Genomic DNA, 20,985 nt, shown 5'->3' on the forward strand with positions numbered 1-20,985 from the left:
CATTTATACAAGTTTCTGGATTATAACAATTGTATTCCAAATATCATCTAATTAAGACTTTACTGCTTTACAGATCTTTTCTTCTTTCAACACACCGGCCGTATCCCACCGAGGCGGGGTGGCCCAAAAGGAAAAACGAAAGTTTCTCCTTTTACATTTAGTAATATATACAGGAGAAGGAGTTACTAGCCCCTTGCCCCTGGCATTTTAGTCGCCTCTTACAACACGCATGGCTTATGGAGGAAGAATTCTGTTCCACTTCCCCATGGAGATAAGAGGAAATAAACAAGAACAAGAACTAGAAAGAAAATGGCAGAAAACCCAGAGGGGTGTGTATATATATGCTTGTACATGTGTGTATAGTGTGACCTAAGTGTAAGTAGAAGTAGCAAGATGTACCTGTAATCTTGCATATTTATGAGACAGACAAAAGACACCAGCAATCCTACCATCATGTAAAACAATTACAGGCTTTCGTTTCACACTCGCTTGGCAGGACGGTAGTACCCCCCTGGATGGTTGCTGTCTACCAACCTACTACCTAAATGGTTTACAGATATCCAACTTAATGATGAAGTTATACCCTCCTGCTTAGCTTAACTTGTAATAGTGACCTTTGAAGAGTTTACTCATGAACATTGCTCCAGTTGCTGCATTTTAAGTGAACAACTTACCTCTGCATGATATTAGTAAACAACTGAGTTATGTTCTGCAGCAGTTATGCGTATGTGTTGAATGGGTATTTATATACACTTGTACATTTAAAGGGAGTTTTGTGAATTCAAAATGCTATGGTACAAATTAATTAATCATGAATGAACTGAGGATATGTAGAATTATTAACTGGTGTCTACTATACTGTATTTGGAAACTTTTTTCATGCTGTACATGTATTATAAGCAACAATAGGCAACATATAAACGGTTCTTGTCAGTGTACATTATTAAGTTACAGTATATTATCTACACAGAGAGAAGACATATTTATTACACTCACTTCATAATTTCACATTGAAATTTATGAACTGCGTTTCAAGAAGCATAGAATAAAATATCCCAAGTGGCAAGTCTAGATATTAACAGAATTCTGGCAGGTTTTAGTAATTTTACATTTTGTAGGTTAATGATGTGTCAGGTCTCCGTGTGTGGCTCCACTGCATTTATATTTTTCAATGTGAGAAGAGTCATCATAGGAGTGTTAGTTTTGTGGCGCCTAGGGCCATGTAATCCTAAGTGTGTTTTTATTTATTGCAGTTAATGTTATATGTTATTACTATTATTTTTGTATATTTGTTACATATGATTTATTTAAGCAAATGCCATGTTATTTATCAGGAATTGTTTTGCATTTTTTAGCATTAAGGGTCATTGTATTAAATGCATTATTTTGTACGTATATTGCAGTATAGCCTCAGAGTTTGCTCTTGAGGTAGGTAGATTTTGGAGAAAGGATGATAGCACTGTAGGCCATTTATAAATTGAATAAAGTGTCATTTCATTGTCAAGATGTCAAAAATAGTACTATTATTAAACTTGTTGAAAATGAAGCTAAATTATTGACTTGAAATTTTTTTTTGAATTATAAGGTAATAAGTTTTTAGAAGTACCATGAAAAGTATCATGAATTTAAATGTTTTTACATGAGTAACATCCTCTTCCTATCAGCAGAACCTAACATCAATTGGCCTCATTGAGTAATGTCACCATCATTGTTTTTTCTCTCCACAACCACAAAATTTCCACTGCCCAATAGTGCTGAAAGACCCTTGTGAGTTTAGTGCTGTTTTTGTGAAGGAGGGATGGGATGTTGCAGTCAGAGGGTAATCGGCATGCTTCTGGAAAAACAGTGACTGAATGACTGTAAATGTGTTTTCTTGTTTGGGTCACCCATTCTTGGTGAGAGATAACCATTGAGTTAAAAAATGCTATAAGGGTTTGTACCTGGCTTTTGTAACTTGTCACTTTTCCAGCTTATTTCAGTCTACTACTTTATTCACATTAACCTATGTAGGAAAAGTAATATGTAACTGCTATTACAGAAGCTTATTATAAAGATTTATTATAGAATGTGCAGTATATATTACAATGTAATTGTTGTGTTCTGAGGCAGTGTCAAGCCAATACTCACTTGGCATATGGTTATTACTTGTTCAGAGCAAATGGCACTTGGTAAAGATTATGGGGGAAAATGCCCTGGTGTTGGTGAAGGGCTGTTGATCCAAGGAATTTGAGCTACCTTCCTTGATACTAAATTTCATTACCTTCCATTTCCCAGGTGCTGTATGACTTGTTGGTTTAGCACTTTCCTGTGAATGTAATAAGAACATAACTAAAGAAAAGCTATTATTAGTTTACTGAATTATATGCAGTAAGCATGAAGTGCTTCAAGCAGAACTTTCCTTGGTCTAGATGTTAAAGGGAGCATTGGGTTGTTTCTAATCATTAATTGTAGGAGCGTGCCAAAGTATTGGTATTGACAGATTTTTGTGGTATTGGTATCAGTCTAAAATTAAGTGTTGGTATAGATAAGTATCGGCTAAATTTGATATCAGTATCAGCATCACCAACAATTTTGGTATTGTACCATCCCTAATAAACTGTATTAGTGTTACAGTTGCCTTGTACTGTCTGAGTTACGGTGTGTGTGTCAGTTGTGGTATTGGTGACGTAAACTGTATAAACAAAGTTGGGTACCTTCTGGGTACTACAGATGGCAGTGGTGCCTCTAGGAACTGTGATCATCTTGTTGACCCTCTGTTTTTCTGTAATTGTTACAGTCTCTTCCAACACAGATACCCGTGTGGACACAGCTGTCTGAATGATAGTAGTAGGCACTGTGACCACAGACACAACTAAATTGTCCACTGCCTCTGTCACCACTTGTGTTATATAGTTGACAACAGTGGTAGGAATTACTTGTGTTGCCACCTGTGTTTGTGTCTGTGTGATATACTGGGTGCTCTCTATAGTCTGGGTGTCGGTGATGACTAGTGTGCTAAAGATTGTGGTGACAAATGGTACCACAACAGTGGACACCACTTGAGAGGTCAAGACAGGAAGAATAGAGATCACAGTGTTCATAAAAGTAGAGGTAATTGAATTGATACTGAATACTGTCTGTCCTGGAAGTGTTTGAGTCACTACATCAGTGCTTATTGCAAACATTCTCTCCACAATAGTGTGGGGAGGCAGGGTGGTGGTGAGAGTGCGTGTGACATATTGCTTTTCCACTCTCGTAAAAGTGGTGGTCACAACTTTGGTCGAATACTCTGTCTCCACAATTGTGCTGGGCACAATATTTGTATGCACTTTTACATGTGTAGTCTCTGTAACACTTGTGTTGATGATGGTCTGTGTGGCAGTATGGAAGATAGTCTGTGCAGAAAATGTGACTGTTGATGTTTCTATAACTGTCTTTGTTTCAGTATGGATGTTTGTGGTATACACAGTATTAGGAACAGTGTTTAAAATGGTCTTTGTGTTAGTGATGGTCTGTGCCATAACAATCACTGTAGTAGATATTTCTGTCGTTATCACTGCCTTGTCATTGAAGATTGTGGTTGGAACCATTTGAGTCTGAACCTGTAGGCTGATCTCTGTAATAATGATAGTGGCACATGTGAAGCCAGTCTGTGAGTTCTCGGTGACAGGTGGCAAGTGCGTGCCTGAGAGGTAGTTAAATTCAAGTGCATCTTTGTTGGTAGGGAAGGAAGAATCGAGGGATCGTAGTTTGCCTGCCAAGCATCCTGACCATGCTGGCAGCACTAACAACAACATGATGCCCTGACCCATCCTACCTGAGAGAAAGAGAGAGAGAAAGATAAGGAATACTTGTACCGTCTACAAGTCTAACAACTTACTCTATGTATTGTGCTACAAAGTATCAAAATTTTAATTGAATTTACCCTGGACATCACTGTATCTGCTAAGTACTTAAAGGGAGTAAAATATAAATTATGAGTTAATATAAATTTTAATAGTAATGCTACAAAAATATGAACATCTGCAGAGATAAGAATGATGTAGAAATAACTGGCTAGAATAAGCCAACATAGTATATTAGTAGGTTTAGCACTTTGTTTTGATTATAATAATAGTATATTATTCAGTACAGTATTCATAAAAACTTGCTAAACCCATGCTAGGTCAGTCAGCACTAAAGGAATTTGACTATATCTCAATTGTCGTGCACAAATAAAACACAGCTTGACTAATAGCACCTATACTGCTTAAGTGATGCAAAATAACTTGAGTGACACTGTAAGTTGACCAAACCAATGACTACTTAGAGCGAATTGGACACATTATGCAACAAGTGATCTGGAAAATTAGACAATATGAATAATGAAAAGGGAGTTTAATATCTTTATTATGCACCCCATACCCATCCTGTGATCAGTAGTTAAAAAAGGGAGGAAACAACAATTCCTTGGTTATGGCTACTCAAAGGTAAAAGGGTAGGTGGGCTGGCTATAGTTGTAATCCATATGTGTCTGTGTGCATTTAGCAGTGACTACTTCGTTGGCTGTCTGCTGGATAACAATATTAACCATCTGGGTGGTGACCTGCACCAGATCCTGCACTGCACTGACCATTTCATGCACATCTACTGCACTAGTCATTGTCTGGTAGTCTGTCACCTGGTCATAGGCTGTGGTCGTCACTAGGCGCTGCTCCACTTTGTCAACAACTTGTTTAGAAGTGACCACCTCTTCCACCAGCTGAGTTTCTACTATTTGACGATCCACCTGCTGTGTGATGGTCTGAACTACAACTTCATCAATGACAAATGTTGAGGTTACGTAGTTAATGCTGCTATCAGTCACTTGGATAACCTTGGTTCTGATCTGTGGCACGACTACCTGCCGAGTCTCCACCACCTGCTCCACCAGAGTCTCTGTCAGTGTGTGAGAAACTACCTGTGTATTGACCACTGGTGTGGGTGTCACCAAGCTGGTCAACTCTTGAGTCTGGATTAGCACAGTGTCCACCACAGAGGTTATGTTGGGCTGCTGGGTCAGCTCGGTTCTAACTACTCGACTTGTGTGTGTGGTTATGATCACTACAGGTTTAGCCATGACCACGCTGGTCTCCAACTGCACCTCCATTTGAATGTCTGTCTCAGTTGCAGTAATGAGTAGTGTTGTCAGCTGTGTTGTAGAAACTCGGATGGGCTGCATCAATTTAGTGTAGCTGGTGTTGACTACTTCAATAAGTTGAGTGGTAGTGACCACTGTGGTGTGTGTCACTTGCTTAACTACAGGATCTAGCTGGACTACTGCTTCAACAGTGCTAGTCTGGACAAATTCATTGCTATGCTCATATGTGTGGGTGATGGGGATCTGCACCTGGCGTGTCTCGGTTTGCACCATAGTGGTGGTGACTGCCACTACCTGCGTCACTAATGCTCGTGCTACAAAGGTTGGGCCACGCTGTACTGTCACTGGCTGCACAACCTCCTTTGTCTGAACATTGTAGATAGTAGTGGTCTGGACAGCATTCTGGCAGTTAGACCCAGCATGGGAATTGTCACTGATTGGTTGGTAGCTACTCCTCACCCAGTTACTGAAGAACTGGAACCTTGTAGCTGCAGGAGCCAGGCACACCACCACCAGCGTTGGCACTAGCACAGCCCACATCCTGCAATGAGATGCAACACTCAGTGTTTGGACTACACATACAGGAGCACTGCCTGAGTCTGGAAGATAAAGTCCAACCACACAATGTGTTACTCCCACAGCTGGAGTGCCCAGGTGCACAAGGTGATGTCAGGAGCCTAGACTCGATTATTCAACCTCAAGGTTAGTATATACTGGTAACATGGTGGCAGTCAGTATAGAAAGAGTGCTTCATCCAATGAAATCTAGCAATCTTCTCCTTGATATGATATTAAAGGCTCAAGAATCAAGGAATTACAGTACCCTTCCATTTTCTGAATCAAACCTGATTATGTCCTATTTCCCAGGTGCTGAATGCCCTTCTGGTTTAGAGCTTCTTCATGAACAACAATAATAACATTTAGTAAGTAAATTTAATATCTTTATTATGTACCCCATACCCATCCTGTGATCGGTAGGCAAGATTACGGAGGTAAATAATGTGTCTAGGGACTGGGCTGCAAAGTATTGATAACTGAACAAGTTACAGTGGTAACGAACTATTTACATGTATATATGTAGTTAAAATCATAATCAACTATTTACAGACCTTTCTTGGTTTAGCGCTTCTTTTTTGATGATAATCATTTATGCAGACGTGAATTAGGTCACACAAAAAGTTACAAAAAATATATTTTAGCAAGGTATGCTTGAAATGAAAAAAAGTGGTTTGCCTTATTTACAGTGGGTAAAGTCAGGGTATTTTTCCTGAATGGTTAGTAATATACCACTGGATAAAATACTTTGATATTTCTTGAACATTTCCGATTGAGTTGTCTCTGATTTCATTAATTTTATTGCACTCCAGCATATAATGATGGAAGGTCTGATTTAGATTTTGCCACCAAAGTGGCTAGTTTATTGTGCACCCCATATCCATCCTGTGGACGGTAGCACAAGAGCATATGGATACACAAAAGACCTAGGAACTAGGCCCCAAAGGGTTAACAGGAATACATATGAATTTATGTCTACATATCTATAGTTCACTTATCTGTTACAAGCAAATTTAGGAAATTTGCTTAGTATATCTGGTATCTTATTTTCATTAATAAGATATCTTGACATGTCACATAGGTTATTATACTGTCTATCTCTGTATTCCTCAATAAGTGGACAATTAAGCACATAATGTTCAAGACAGTAACCATATGCCTGATCACATAATTTACATTTAGTTTGATCATCATCTGTGTGTCTCCCAAACTGCCAGAAGTACTTGTAACCAAGTCTAAACCTGGCCACTACAACATCAGTGTTCATATTACAAGTTGCTACATAAACATACTTATCTATGTTCATGTTATCATAGTGGGTTATAGATCTACTCCAGCTTCTAACTGCATCCCTATAACAATCATTTTCATTATTTACTTCTCTCCTAATATTATTCCTAATGCTAGGCACAGATATACCAAAGTTATATTCTACATTCTCCTTCAGGGCACTCTTCTTGGCTAACCTCTTCAAGGGGGGGCTCGTGAAGACGATGTAATCAGTCCATCACCCTTGAAGTCGTAGAATTTTGAGGTTGTCAGTCCCTCAGCCTGGAGAAGTTCAGTTCCATAGTCAGGAACTATCTGAAGATCAAGCGGCAGTGCGGAGACTTAAATACTGTCGGATGGAGAGGTGCAGAGTAGTAGTAGTAGTGAGAACGTAGCCACTGAGAGGTCAGGTTCCTCTCAGATCCAACAGTTCTCACTTGAAAGGGTTGTCCAAGGTGTTTTCTGTACCAAGATAGTTCCTGACTATGGAACTGAACTTCTCCAGGCTGAGGGACTGACAACCTCAAAATTCTACGACTTCAAGGGTGATGGACTGATTACATCGTCTTCACATCTCTACTGTTCCTGCCTAATTTCTGTATTCGACTGAAGAAGCCTACTGTGTAGGCGAAACGTTTCGGAATAAAGTTGCCTAACTGTTGCCTATGTGTCTTACCTACCAACCTGTCGGTATTGTATACCATTTTGATATTCATCTTGTCAGACACTGCAACACATGGCCTCTTGGTACAGAAAACACCTTGGACAACCCTTTCAAGTGAGAACTGTTGGATCTGAGAGGGACCTGACCTCTCAGTGGCTACATTCTCACTACTACTACTACTACTCTGCACCTCTCCATCCGACAGTATTTAAGTCTCCGCACTGTCGCTTGATCTTCAGATAGTTCCTGACTATGGAACTGAACTTCTCCAGGCTGAGGGACTGACAACCTCAAAATTCTAAGGGGGGGCTCCATGGTGTGATGAAGAGGATCTTGGTCTGAGGAATTAGACCTAATGGTCTCCTTCCTCAGACCGAACTTAATTACCCCCTCAATCCCCCCTTCCCTATCCCATCCTTCCTACCCTCCCTTTTCCCTTTCCTCCTCATCCTCCCCATCCCTCCCTTATTCCCTTCCTCTTTTTGGCCTGTAGGATTCTTCCCACAGACACACTGGTTCCTAGGTAGGGGGAAGGGTACCGGGGTCCATCCCATTCCATTGAGGTTCTTGGAGGTGGCGCAGTTTGCCGTGGAATCTGCATCGCCTGGGGATGTCCCGATCCCTCTCCGGTAACCCGGGGAATGGTTTTGGGTGTCTTTTGGGCGACAGGTATATATCTGGAAGCCGCCTTTCGGATTCTGGGGGTGGTGGCCAAAGGAGGTATGCTTTGTGGCGGATATCCGGCCGCCTTCTCTTTTGTCCACCGAGGTAGCTCGGCAGATGTAAGGTTGCTATCGAAGATTGCTGGTTTACTGGCATGAAGGGTAGGGTATGGCACAGGTTCCATGAGGCATCTGTGCTACTTGCGGTTCTGAGGACCTCTTGGGCATGGAGGGAGATTTACAGCCCTTTCATTCCTCCTAGGAACTATTCCTCCTTGCTCCCCCTTTTTTTTATTCTTTTTTTTTTATTTTTTTCTTTTCTTTTTTTTAAAAAAACAAAAAGACAAGAAGTAACCTAACCATGGAGATCCCAATCCATGAACCTCCTACCCCCGGGCCCCTTCTTGATACCGCACCCCATTCTGACCCTGCCTTGTTTTTTTACCACTCTCGGACACTCCTGATGCCCCTGTACCTCTTGCTGGTGCTGTTTCCTCACCCGCTTCAGGTACCGGGGCTTCAACTGACTCCTTCGATTTGTCTGACCTCCGCTTTCCTTTGACTATGCTTCCGGCCTCTCTACAGTGTGGCAATTTTCGAATCGCCAGCCCGTTTCACATTGGACGAACTCCGGTCCCACTCCTAAACGCCAACGACAATTGCCTGATGATGATACTTCACCACCACCTCGTTCTTCTCAGAAAAGATCAACCTGTCATGCACTCCCTTTCCATGCTCAGTTTCGGAATGCACAATGGATTCAATTCTTTACTTTACAACCGACTTCCTCTAGTGCCTATCTTTCCAACCATAGTATTGGCAAGGCGCTCCTACGACATGTTGGTAGAGATATTTCCTTTTATGCTCTTAAGAGCGGTACGCACATCATCACTGTCCAGAATGCTACCCAAGCTCATGACCTTTCTTTTCTTTTGCATATCGATACTATTCCTGTCACTATCGAAAAACATCATTCCCTCAATTCTTGTAGTGGTACTGTCATTCTGCCCCATACCATAGTCCAACAGAATTTTCAGACATGTGGCAATGACATTCTTGAACAGCTGGAACTCCAAGATCTCCCAATCCTCAAGGTAGACACTTATGTCCTTCCTGCCTTCGGGCGGAGGCGATACCCTTGCAATGTGGCTCGATTAACTTTTGACAGCCGTGAACTCCCATCCTCTGTTTATGTAGCAGGACATCGGTTACAAGTTCGAAAGGTGACCCCTACACCGCAACAGTGTAGAAATTGCTGGCAATTTGGTCACCCAGCGAAATATTGCAGATCTATCTGGAGAGTTTATCTGGAGAGAGTTCCGGGGGTCAACGCGCCCGCGGCCCGGTCTGTGACCAGGCCTCCTTAGGTCAGTGTCCCAGGATGCGACCCACACCAGTCGACTAACACCCAGGTACCCATTTTACTGATGGGGAACATAGACAACAGGTGGAAAGAAACACGTCCAATGTTTCTACTCTGGCTGGGAATCAAACCCAGGCCCTCACCGTGTGAAGCGAGAGCGTTAACCACCAGGCCACCAGAGCCTGAATGCCCAGTCTGTGGTGCCGATGACCATTCTAATACGTCTTGCTGTCAACCTCCCTCTTGCCTTAATTGTCATGAAGCTCACCCTTTGTACTCTCGCTGTTGCCAGGTCTATTTAAATGAGCGTGAAATCCGTTGCCTCAAAGAGGCAGAAGGTCTCCCTTATGCTATGGCAGTTTCTCATCTCCGCCTCCAAGGGAGGCTGCCCCGTGTTTCTTATTCTGTTTCCAAACATCCCCCCACTTCTGGGGTCCCATCTTCTGCAGCCTCCTCTGTGGTTACCCCTCCCATAGCCACTCCTGTATCTAATTCTTTTGCTGTCCTGGGCTCAGACGTCCCTACTACAACACCTCAGTCTGTTCTCACATCTTCGCGTCCTTCCTCACAAGCCCCGGTATCAACAAGACCTCATACGACACCTTCTACCAATCGCCCCTTTACTTCTCAGAAGTCCAAAAAATCCCCATTGCTCAAATCTTTGCCCCCTCCTTCCACCTCTGCATTTTACCTTTCCAGTCTCTATGCCTAGTTCTTCCCCTCTCACTGGCTCTATTACAAGTGTGGAGGTTCACCCTCCTCCTCGTACTGTGCCTTCCACCCCTGTCCCCTCCCAAGTTTCTCCCTCTTCTGCCTCTTCTGTCCGCTCCCACACTTCTCCATTATTATTATTATTATAATCAAAAAGAAGCGCTAAGCCACAAGGACTATACAGCGCTGCAGGGCTGGAAGGAAGCGAGGGCATCAGGTGGCAAAAGGGAGATGGATGAGTAATAGGTTACGGATAACAGCGGGGTAGTGGATGGTGAAAGGGTAAAGGGCAGCAAGAGACTGAACTAGAAAGGGCTGAGGGGAGTGCGAAAAGTATCATCAGAGTTTGTGGAGTAAATCAGTCGTTGTCAAGAAGTCAATGAGAGAGTCGGGATTAAAGGAGGGTCCATCAGCAAGAAGGGAAGGTAAAGAGAGAGTAGTAGAACGAAGACGACGTTGGAGGTAAATTCTGCGTGCTCGTTGATAGGGCAGTCTAACAGAATGTGGCTAATCGATACTGGAACTTGACACTGCTCACAGAGAGGAACAGGGTGCCTCTCCATGAGATACCCATGAGTAAGACGAGTGTGGCCAATGCGAAGGCGGGAGAGAGTGGTCTCCCAACCTCGGCACTGATGACAAGAAGACGGCCAGTAACCTATGCTCAGTTTAATAGAATGAAGTTTGTTACCGAGCAGAGTTGACCAACGTTGTTGCCAACGGGTGCGAAGGTGGGTAGCTATTGCAGCAAAATAGTCCAGAAATGGAACACCTCGATAGGAAATTGGTAGGTCATGTACTGCTGACCGCGCAGCAGTGTCTGCCTGTTCATTGCCCTGTACGTCGACATGACCAGGGACCCAACAAAAAACAATATCTTTATGTTTGGTAGAGATACGGCGTAGCCTAAGTTGGATACGGAGAACTAGGGGATGAGATGTATCAAATTTTCGTATAGCCTGTAGAGCACTAAGGGAGTCTGAGACTACTACAAATGATGACACAGGCATAGATGCGATATGAATAAGTGCTGCAAGAATGGCATACAGTTCAGCAGTAAAAATGCTAGCTGAAGATAGTAAATGCCCCCGCATGACGCTGTCCGGAAACACTGCTGCGAATCCGACGCCGTCTGAAGACTTAGAGGCATCTGTGTACACAGCGGTGGCATGAGAATGGGAGTGGAAGTGATCAAGAAAAAGAGAGCGGGAAGCCACCGTAGGCAGTTGAGCTTTCGAGCAAGGGAGTGAGAAAGAACAGACCCGAACAGCTGGAACTTCCCAGGGGGGTAGGGAAAAGTGGGATGCTACATGAACATATAAAGGTGGTAACTGAAGGGAAGACGAGTGAATGTAGGCGAAGAGAAAAGGGACGGAGCAAACAGGGGCGGAGAACGAATAAAGAATGTCTACTAATATCAGTGACCATTCTATAAATGGAAGGATTGTGTAGATCGTGAGAGCGTACATAGTAGCGAAGGCAATGGGCATCACGGCGATCAGACAAGGATGGAACATTCGCTTCTGTATAGAGGCTATCAACAGGGGAAAAGCGAAAAGCACCAAGGCACAAACGTAATCCTTGGTGATGGATAGAGTTAAGGCTAGAGAGAGTAGCAGGAGAGGCCGCGGAATAAATCTGGTCACCATAATCGAGTTTCGATAAAACGAGGGCTGAATGTAGGCGAAGCAGAGTTCGACAATCAGCTCCCCAGGAAAGATGAGCAAGGGTTTTAAGAAGGTTTAGCCGGCTGTGACAAGTTGCCTTCAGAGAGGTAATGTGAGGTTTCCAGGATAACCGACGGTCAAAGAGAAGGCCTAGAAACCTGACTGTATCACGTTCGGGGATACTGGAGCCATAGAGATACAAAGGATGATCGGAGATAACAGAGCGTCTAGTGAAAGTAATTTGGTGAGTTTTGGTACTTGAAAATTTAAACCCATGCGTGGTGGCCCAAGTGGAAACATGGTCGACCGCATGCTGGAGAGAAACTGCAATAAGATGACAGTCAGCGCCTGCACAAGCAATAGCGAAGTCATCAACATAGAGTGATGACCAAATATTGGGTGGAAGAACAGAGGTCAAATCATTTATAGCAAGGAGAAAAAGTGTTGTGCTTAGAACACATCCCTGAGGGACACCTTCAGCTTGGACGAAGTCCGGGGAAAGAACATTATTGACTCGAACACGGAAATGTCTGTCAGTTAAAAAGTTCTTAAGGAAGGATGGTAGATTGCCTCGGAGGCCTAAGGAATGGGCCTGGGCCAAAATATTATACCTCCAAGTTGTGTCATATGCCTTCTCAAGGTCAAAAAATATGGCAATAACTGAGTGATTATTTGCAAAGGCATTACGAACATACGTATCCAAGCGTTGAAATTAACACAAAGTTCCACTAGATTGATGAAATCTAGAAGAGGTAAAGGGAGGTCGTGGTTTTCAGTGAGCCTCTGTCTCAGAATGTTGATTGCAGCGTCAGTAGGAACGTTGGTAAAGAGGGCTGTGACATCGAAGGAAGCCATGCTTTTGTTTTTGACATTCTGGTTGGAAATTCGGGAGAGGTCACCTGAGTGTTTGAGGTGGGCTTGACTGATGGTGCCCAGAAGCGCTGAAAGGTATTTGGCAAGGTGGCCGGCTAGTCTGTGTGGTGCACTCCCGAATTTCCAACCAGAATGTCAAAAACAAAAGCATGGCTTCCTTCGATGTCACAGCCCTCTTTACCAACGTTCCTACTGACGCTGCAATCAACATTCTGAGACAGAGGCTCACTGAAAACCACGACCTCCCTTTACCTCTTCTAGATTTCATCAATCTAGTGGAACTTTGTGTTAATTTCAACTTCTTCAAGTATCAGGACAACTGTTACAAACAATGCTTTGGGATGGCAATGGGCAGCCCGCTCAGTGCTGTGCTTGCCAACCTCTTCATGGAAAACCTGGAGACAGAGAAATTCAGCACCCTCATTCCCAACACCGTTACCTGGCTAAGATACGTTGATGATATATTGGTTTTCTATCCGAGACGTCTCAATATCCAGGCCCTTCTCAACAAGATCAATGCAGTTGAACCATCAATAAAGTTTACACTTGAACTCGAAAATGATGGCAAACTTCCTTTCCTGGACGTTCTACTGTGCAGATCTCCCGACAGTGACAAACTTCTCTTCAAAGTGTATAGAAAACCTACCAACAAGGACGATCTTGTACACTTTTATTCACACCAAGACACCCGCACTAAGAGAGGAGTCCTCATTGGCTTCTTCTTGAGAGCTCTTCGCATCTCCAGCCCTTGTTTTCTAGAAGAAGAATGCACTTACATAACACAAGCCTTTACACGTCTTCAGTTCCCATCTTTCTTCATCCGAGATTGCAGACTCAAGGCACAAGCTATCCTCAACAAACCGCCCATGGAACAGCCCCCTAAACAGTTCATAGTACTCCCATGTGGCGATGTTGCCACGAATACTCGCAGGGCACTTGCAATGAGTAACATCAACGTTTCCACCATAAACACATCATCTATCAAAGACCTCACTACGAAACGCAGCCCCACACCTCTAACTTCTACAGCAGGCGTCTACACTATCCCCTGTGGGTTCTGTCACAAGAAATATGTAGGCAAGACAGGCAGAGATCTTGCAGTCCGCCTGAATGAGCATCGAAATGCCTCTAACAGAGACGATGTAAGGTACGCATGTGTCCTCCACAGAGACTCCACGGGGCATTTGATGAACTGGAATGAGGCACAACTCGTTCTCACCGAACCAGACCTCAGACGCCGACGGTGCCTAGAAGCCTCACTAATCGCCGTCACCGACACTATAGAACGCAACACTGGAAACTACAAAATTTCAAAAACATTGGCATACATGATACTTAAGCAGCACCAACCCAACAACACAGGAGTCACATGATTTCATCGTCTACCCGTCCTCATCATAGGCAGAGGTTGTTTTTGATAAGGACCTGCCTCGCATGGGCCAGTAGGCCTTATACAGTGTTCCTCCATTCTTATGTTCTTGTGACATTCCTCAGGTCACATCTCACTCTCCGCCTATATATAATGTCTTTCTACCTCTGTATGTTAGAAGTGATCAAGGTCCCAGGACCGAAACGTTTTCTAATAAATATGTTATAATGTTTGCTTACGTGTCTTTCTAAACCAACTTGTCGGTATTTATTACCAAGGTTTATACCAGATCCATCAGTGTATATAACTTATTACTACCAGCTAGGTGAGAAATTTCTTCTTGAGCAGTTGCTCTAACAAGAGATTTAAGGAAGGGATTACTAGCAATGAGCTTCTTGGGAGGGACTTGTAGCTATGTGATATTAAATGAACACATCTTCCATTGAGGGGTGAAATGCTCTTGTTGCCTACAGTGATACAGTTCATGCAGGTTATAAAACTTAATACAATTGCACGTTTTCACAATCATTCTTCTGGCAAAGTTTACATTTAGTTCGATCTACATCATCTGGTGGTGGTGATTTAACCTCCATAGATACATGGATGCATTTGAGTGCGAGGAATATAGCAAACAATTCAGTTTGAAGAGTAGTAGCAGCGCGGTATGATTCTGGTTTAGCGCTTAGTTTTAATTATATGACCCTTATAGGTTTAGCGTTTCTTTTTTATTATAATAATTTGACTATAATAATAATGAAGGGTAGAGGCCCAGTTGTTGATGCTCTAATTTCGTTTTGAGATCCAATACTTAGCATGAGAGCAGCAGCACTAACAGCTGCATCAGTGGACTGGTAAACACAACCATCAACATACACAATTTGTGAAAGTGTGCTGTGTGGAGACAAAAGTGTAAGCGAGAAATTAAGCTTTGTGTTGCTATGTAAGGTCGTAACACCGGAAAAACTTGCATGTGGCAACATTGAGCTCCCCCCCCCCCGTCAGGGAGGGTAGAAGGTGCCTTGATTCCTGAGGGGGCTCTTGATCCAAGGAATTGAACCTGTCTTCCTTGAATCAATTATTATTATAATCAAAAGGAAGCCCTAAATCAAACCTGAATGCCTTCCCTAGGAATTTGGTGCTTCCCTATATATAGTAAAAATGTGTGCGTGTGCGTGGAGCGCCACTCTGTTGAATTACGAAATTCTCCCCCTTTCCTCAGTGATGAGACAACGTGAGAAAGTATACAATTGTTCCCGTGTTGTATGACTCCCTACACGTATAATTCCATCCCCTCCGTGAATGTTACAATGCCACACGACTTCCAAACCACACCTCTCCCCTTCCTGTGTGTGTTACACGGGAAGAAAAGTTAGCTATGAGGGAGCTGGGTGATGGTGAATGTTAAGCATGATGGGAAATAAGTCACTTTCCTGGGAAATGAGGAGCAAGGTTCTGTGGAATGATAAACAAGGTGATAGGGAATAATTCCGACAAACATCTTACTGGAAATATTTTACTCGGAGGGTCCTTGATGCTGGTGAGGGGCTCTTAATCTAGGGAATTGCATCTGTGCTCCACTTCCGAACTGAATTAAGCCTGAATGCCTTCCATGAGTACGCTAAGAGATAACACAGTAAATGTCAGGGGTCCAAGACTGTTCAACTGCCTCCCAGCATACATAAGGGGGATTACCAATACACTCCTGGCTGTCTTCAAGAGGGGGCTGGATAGGCACCTAAAGTCGGTACCTGACCAGCCGGGCTGTGGTTCGTACACATTATTATTATAATAAAAGAGAAGCGCTAAACCACATGGTCTATACAGCGGTTCGTACACAGGCCAGCAGTAACAGCCTGGTTGATAATGCCCTGATCCACCACGAAGCCTGGTTATGAACCGGGCTGCGGGGGCGTTGACCCTCGGAATGCCCTCCAGGTATCCCCCGACAGGCGCTGTATAATCCCTACGGGTTTAGCGCTCCCCCACGATTATTATAATCATCAAAGCGCTAAACTCATGAGGGTCGTACAACGCTGAAGAAATGATAAGTAATTTCCTGGTGAATAATAGGTAAAGATGTACTATTTTGCAAAGACATAAATAAATAAATAAAATAAATAAACGGGGATTGATCCCAAGTCCTGCGGTTTACCGCTTAGTTTTGATAATAATATTCCAAGTCCTGGGCAATGATAGGTATTTTCCCTGGTGAATAAGTCATGGAGAATGATAGATAAGGTCCTGAGGAATGACTGGTAAATCCCTGGGAAATAATAGGTAAGTTGCTAGGAAATAATAGGTAAGGTCTTGAGAATGTTAGGTGATTTCCTGTGTAGGATAGGTAAGTTCCCGGAACAGGTTATTTCCTGGTGGATGATAGGGATTAAGTTCCCAGGACTTAATCCCTGGAGATTAAGTCCTGGGAATAAGTGATTTCTTTGAGAATGGTAAGGCCCTGCAAATAGGTAATTACCTATTATTCCTGAGGATAGGTAAGGTTCAGGGAATTATTACTAAGATCATATGGATTTATGGGTAATTTCCTGGGAATGATATGTAATTTCCCGAGGAACGATAGGTAATTTCCTGAGAAATGATAGGCAAGATCTTGAGGAATAATGATAGGTAAGGTCGAGGGGATTGATAGGTGATTCCCTAGAGAATTATGAACAAGGTTCTGGGGAGTCGTTTTGGTCGTGAGGAATGGCAGAAAGTTGAGGATAACAGTGGAATGAGGCTTAATAACGGAGTGTTATGACCCCCTCAAAGGGCAAATGGGGTTGCCTTGATGCCAGGCCCAGGCCCAGGCCCAGGCCCAGTCCCTGGACCAATTATGTACCTCTGTAATCTTTTGACTACCGCCCACAGGATGGGTATGGGGTGCATAATAAACATATTAAACTAAAAATTAAACTAATTTGATGCCAGTGACAAGTTCCTGATCCATAAAAAGCGAGCCATCTCCCCATTGATGAAGCCTGATCCCCCCTTCCTCCCCTAATACAATATCTCAGGCATATATTATGTAACCCTTACAGATTAAAGTTTCTCTATGAATACAGTTAAGTAATTTGAGCTACTCATCCCTTTGATCAAACCTTATATCCCCATATGCTGTATGATCCCTATGGGTTTAGCATGTTCACATTAATAGTAATGTAATAATACGTAATAGCACCTACCTGTCAGTCAAGTGAGAAGAGCGAGGAAATTAACTCTGTCAGCACAAAACAAGCACTGTCGTGCTTCTGGGTGGCAGCGACCTTATATAGGTAGGGTGAGGGTAGACAGCCATGCTGTGGCTCTCTTGTGTAGTCTTGCTTTCTTGGATAATTGAGCTTTAAGGCTGTCGAATACACAAGGGCGGGGGAGTGACAGGGAAAGAGCACAACCACAATCATTAACGATACGTGTTATATTTACAATTTACATGTTTTCAACTGTGTAATTATGTGAAATGGAAGCCTGATTCTCCGCCTGGGGATTGAACCTAATGACCTCCCAGACGGGAGCTGCAAGTATGACCATTTACCACTCAAAATACATACAGTATTCCAACAATGCAGGGAAAACAACAATGGGGTAAAAACACTGAAAAGTGAACAGCAGGCAAGCGGGAACAATGGAATGTTAAATGCGACTAATACGGTCATTTTAAGTACAAGGCTCAACCTGAAAATGACCCTTGTAAACATTAATAACTAAGCTTCGTCAGTGCAAGATCCAAGACAAATATATCATGTGCAATGTAACCACAGCCCCCTGTATCACAGGTAACGCTACATGATTAATTGTACCCCAGAACCTCCAAGAGGCACAGGACCTGCACCTTAATTCACCTAAGAGTTACAACGGCAATTTAATTGAAATCTCCCTCTCTCTCGCCCATATATACATATATATATATATATATATATATATATATATATATATATATATATATATATATATATATATATATATATATATATATATATATATATATATATATATATATATATATATATATATATATATATATATATATATATATATATATATATATATATATATATATATATATATATATATATATATATATATATATATATATATATATATATATATATATATATATATATATATATATATATATATATATATATATATATATATATATATATATATATATATATATATATATATATATATATATATATATACACAGGAAGGAATACATATAAATGACCACATAGGGGATAGGAGCCATAGTAGGGAAACAAGTGTAGTCAAAGATAAGATAAAACCAATATTGCAAACTAGAAATACCGCAGGAAATAGCAAACAAGAGGACTCCAATAGCAATAGTGAGGATAAATTACCAAAAACAACTGGTGGGAGCTCCATTGTTGGTGCTAGGGAGGATAGAAGTAAGACAGGGAAACATGCACCAACAGGGAATACAGTCACAGAAACCCTAGGCAAGCGGAAACCAAGCCTGTGCACATACTATGCACTTGGTATCTGCTGGCATGGGAAATCTGGAAAAACAGATGGGACGTGCAACTATGACCACCCTAGAAAATGCCATGCCCATATGACAACAGGAAAATGCAAACTCCCTTCCTGTAAGCTTTTTCACCCTGAAATGTGTACCTCTTCAGTACAGGAAAGACTGTGCTATAACTTAAATTGCCAGGCATACCATCTAAAGGGGACAAAAAGATACAAAACATCCAGGCCATGGGAAAACCTGGGTAGCCACAGCCACTCAAGAGGGAGAGGTTTTTTAGTGCCAGGAAGGAAAAAAAACTGGCAGGAAATGGCAGAAATCGTACGCCAAATCCAGTCATTCCTGGAGTGGAACCACAGTCGATGGCCTCCACTCCAAACCAACAGATACAGATACTAATGCCGGAAAAAAAATCCCCCCCCAGTACCAACAATACCACCAGTCCGATAACATTCTTCTTTGCAAATATACAGGGTCTAAAGCCAGCAACAAACAACAAAATACCTTTCATCCGTGGACTGCTTGCAGAGGCAAAGGCAATGTTCGCGGCTTTCACTGAGACCCACATAAAGGATCACTTGGACAATGAAATATGGATCCCAGGTTACAACCTATACAGATGTGACAGAGTGAACAGGCAAAAGGGGGGGGTTGGCCTGTACATTGCAGAGTCACTTGTTTGCACAGAACTGCTTAATGCCTCAAATGACGTAGTGGAAGTTTTAGCAGTAAAGGTCGAGAACCAAAACCTAGTCATTGTGGTAGTCTACAAGCCTCCGGATGCAACATCCCAGCAATTCCAGGAACAGCTGTTAAAAATTGACCACTGTCTGGAAAATCTTCCAGCTCCTGCACCCAACATCTTGCTCCTGGGGGATTTCAACTTAAGGCACCTAAAATGGAGGAATATAGCAAATAATATTGTTGCAGTAATAACACCAGGAGGCAGCTCTGATGAAAACTCACACTCACACGAGCTTTTAAATCTCTGCACAAAATTCAATTTAAACCAGCAAATAATAGAGCCTACTAGACTGGAGAATACACTAGACCTCATATTCACTAACAATGATGATCTGATAAGAAATGTCACCATATCAAAAACAATATACTCAGATCACAACATAATTGAGGTTCAGACATGTATGCGAGGAGCCCCAGACCGACAAAATGAGACTAGTCACGAGGGAGCATTCACCAAATTCAACTTCAATAACAAAAACATAAAGTGGGACCAAGTAAACCAAGTCCTAACCGATATAAGCTGGGAAGATATACTAAGCAACACAGACCCAAACTTATGCCTAGAACAGATTAACTCGGTGGCACTCGATGTATGCACAAGGCTTATTCCTCTAAGAAAAAGGAGGAGTAGATGTAAAATAGAAAGAGACAGGCGCTCCCTTTACAGGCGACGGAAAAGAATAACAGAGCGGCTAAAAGAGGTCAATATATCTGAAATGCGCAGGGAGACACTGGTCAGAGAAATAGCAAGCATCGAACTTAAGCTAAAAGAATCCTTTAGGAGTCAGGAATCGCGGGAAGAACTAAAAGCTATAAATGAAATCGAAAGAAACCCAAAGTATTTCTTCTCCTATGCCAAATCAAAATCGAGAACAACGCCCAGTATTGGGCTCCTACTTAAACAAGATGGGTCCTACACAGATGACAGCAAGGAAATGAGTGAGCTACTCAAGTCCCAATATGACTCAGTTTTTAGCAAGCCGCTAACCAGACTTAGAGTCGAAGATCAAAATGAATTTTTTATGAGAGAGCCACAAAATTTGATTAACACAAGCCTATCCGATGTTATCCTGACGCCAAATGACTTCGAACAGGCGATAAATGACATGCCCATGCACTCTGCCCCAGGGCCAGACTCATGGAACTCTGTGTTCATCAAGAACTGCAAGAAGCCCCTATCACGAGCCTTTTCCATCCTATGGAGAGGGAGCATGGACACGGGGGTCGTCCCTCAGTTACTAAAAACAACAGACATAGCCCCACTCCACAAAGGGGGCAGTAAAGCAACAGCAAAGAACTACAGACCAATAGCACTAACATCCCATATCATAAAAATCTTTGAAAGGGTCCTAAGAAGCAAGATCACCACCCATCTAGAAACCCATCAGTTACACAACCCAGGGCAACATGGGTTTAGAACAGGTCGCTCCTGTCTGTCTCAGCTACTGGATCACTACGACAAGGTCCTAAATGCACTAGAAGACAAAAAGAATGCAGATGTAATATATACAGACTTTGC

At 42.5% G+C, this 20,985-nt stretch overlaps 1 protein-coding gene across 2 annotated transcripts; it reads right to left on the bottom strand.

Annotated features, from left to right (window-relative positions):
* Window positions 1-1,397: 1,397 nt before the first annotated feature.
* On the bottom strand, window positions 1,398-17,930 carry LOC128701262 (uncharacterized). 2 transcript variants are annotated; one of them, XM_053794889.2, is made up of 3 exons: window positions 17,413-17,930; window positions 5,558-5,639; window positions 1,398-3,796 (listed from the first exon to the last, which is right to left on the bottom strand). In XM_053794889.2, exon 3 carries the CDS (start codon window positions 3,789-3,791, stop codon window positions 2,589-2,591), a length of 1,203 nt encoding a protein of 400 aa, XP_053650864.1. In that variant the 5' UTR covers window positions 3,792-3,796; window positions 5,558-5,639; window positions 17,413-17,930; the 3' UTR covers window positions 1,398-2,588. The 2 variants fall into 2 exon arrangements, with proteins under 2 accessions (XP_053650864.1, XP_053650865.1); XM_053794890.2 differs by lacking the exon at window positions 5,558-5,639 and having other exon boundaries at window positions 1,398-3,792; window positions 17,409-17,930.
* Window positions 17,931-20,985: the final 3,055 nt, after the last annotated feature.

Source organism: Cherax quadricarinatus, chromosome 72 (genome assembly GCF_038502225.1).
Source record: "Cherax quadricarinatus isolate ZL_2023a chromosome 72, ASM3850222v1, whole genome shotgun sequence".
Classification (NCBI taxonomy): domain Eukaryota; kingdom Metazoa; phylum Arthropoda; class Malacostraca; order Decapoda; family Parastacidae; genus Cherax; species Cherax quadricarinatus.

Excerpts from the sequence above, each read along its gene's own strand:
- LOC128701262 (XM_053794889.2), bottom strand. The coding sequence starts at position 3,791 with ATGGGTCAGGGCATCATGTTGTTGTTAGTGCTGCCAGCATGGTCAGGA.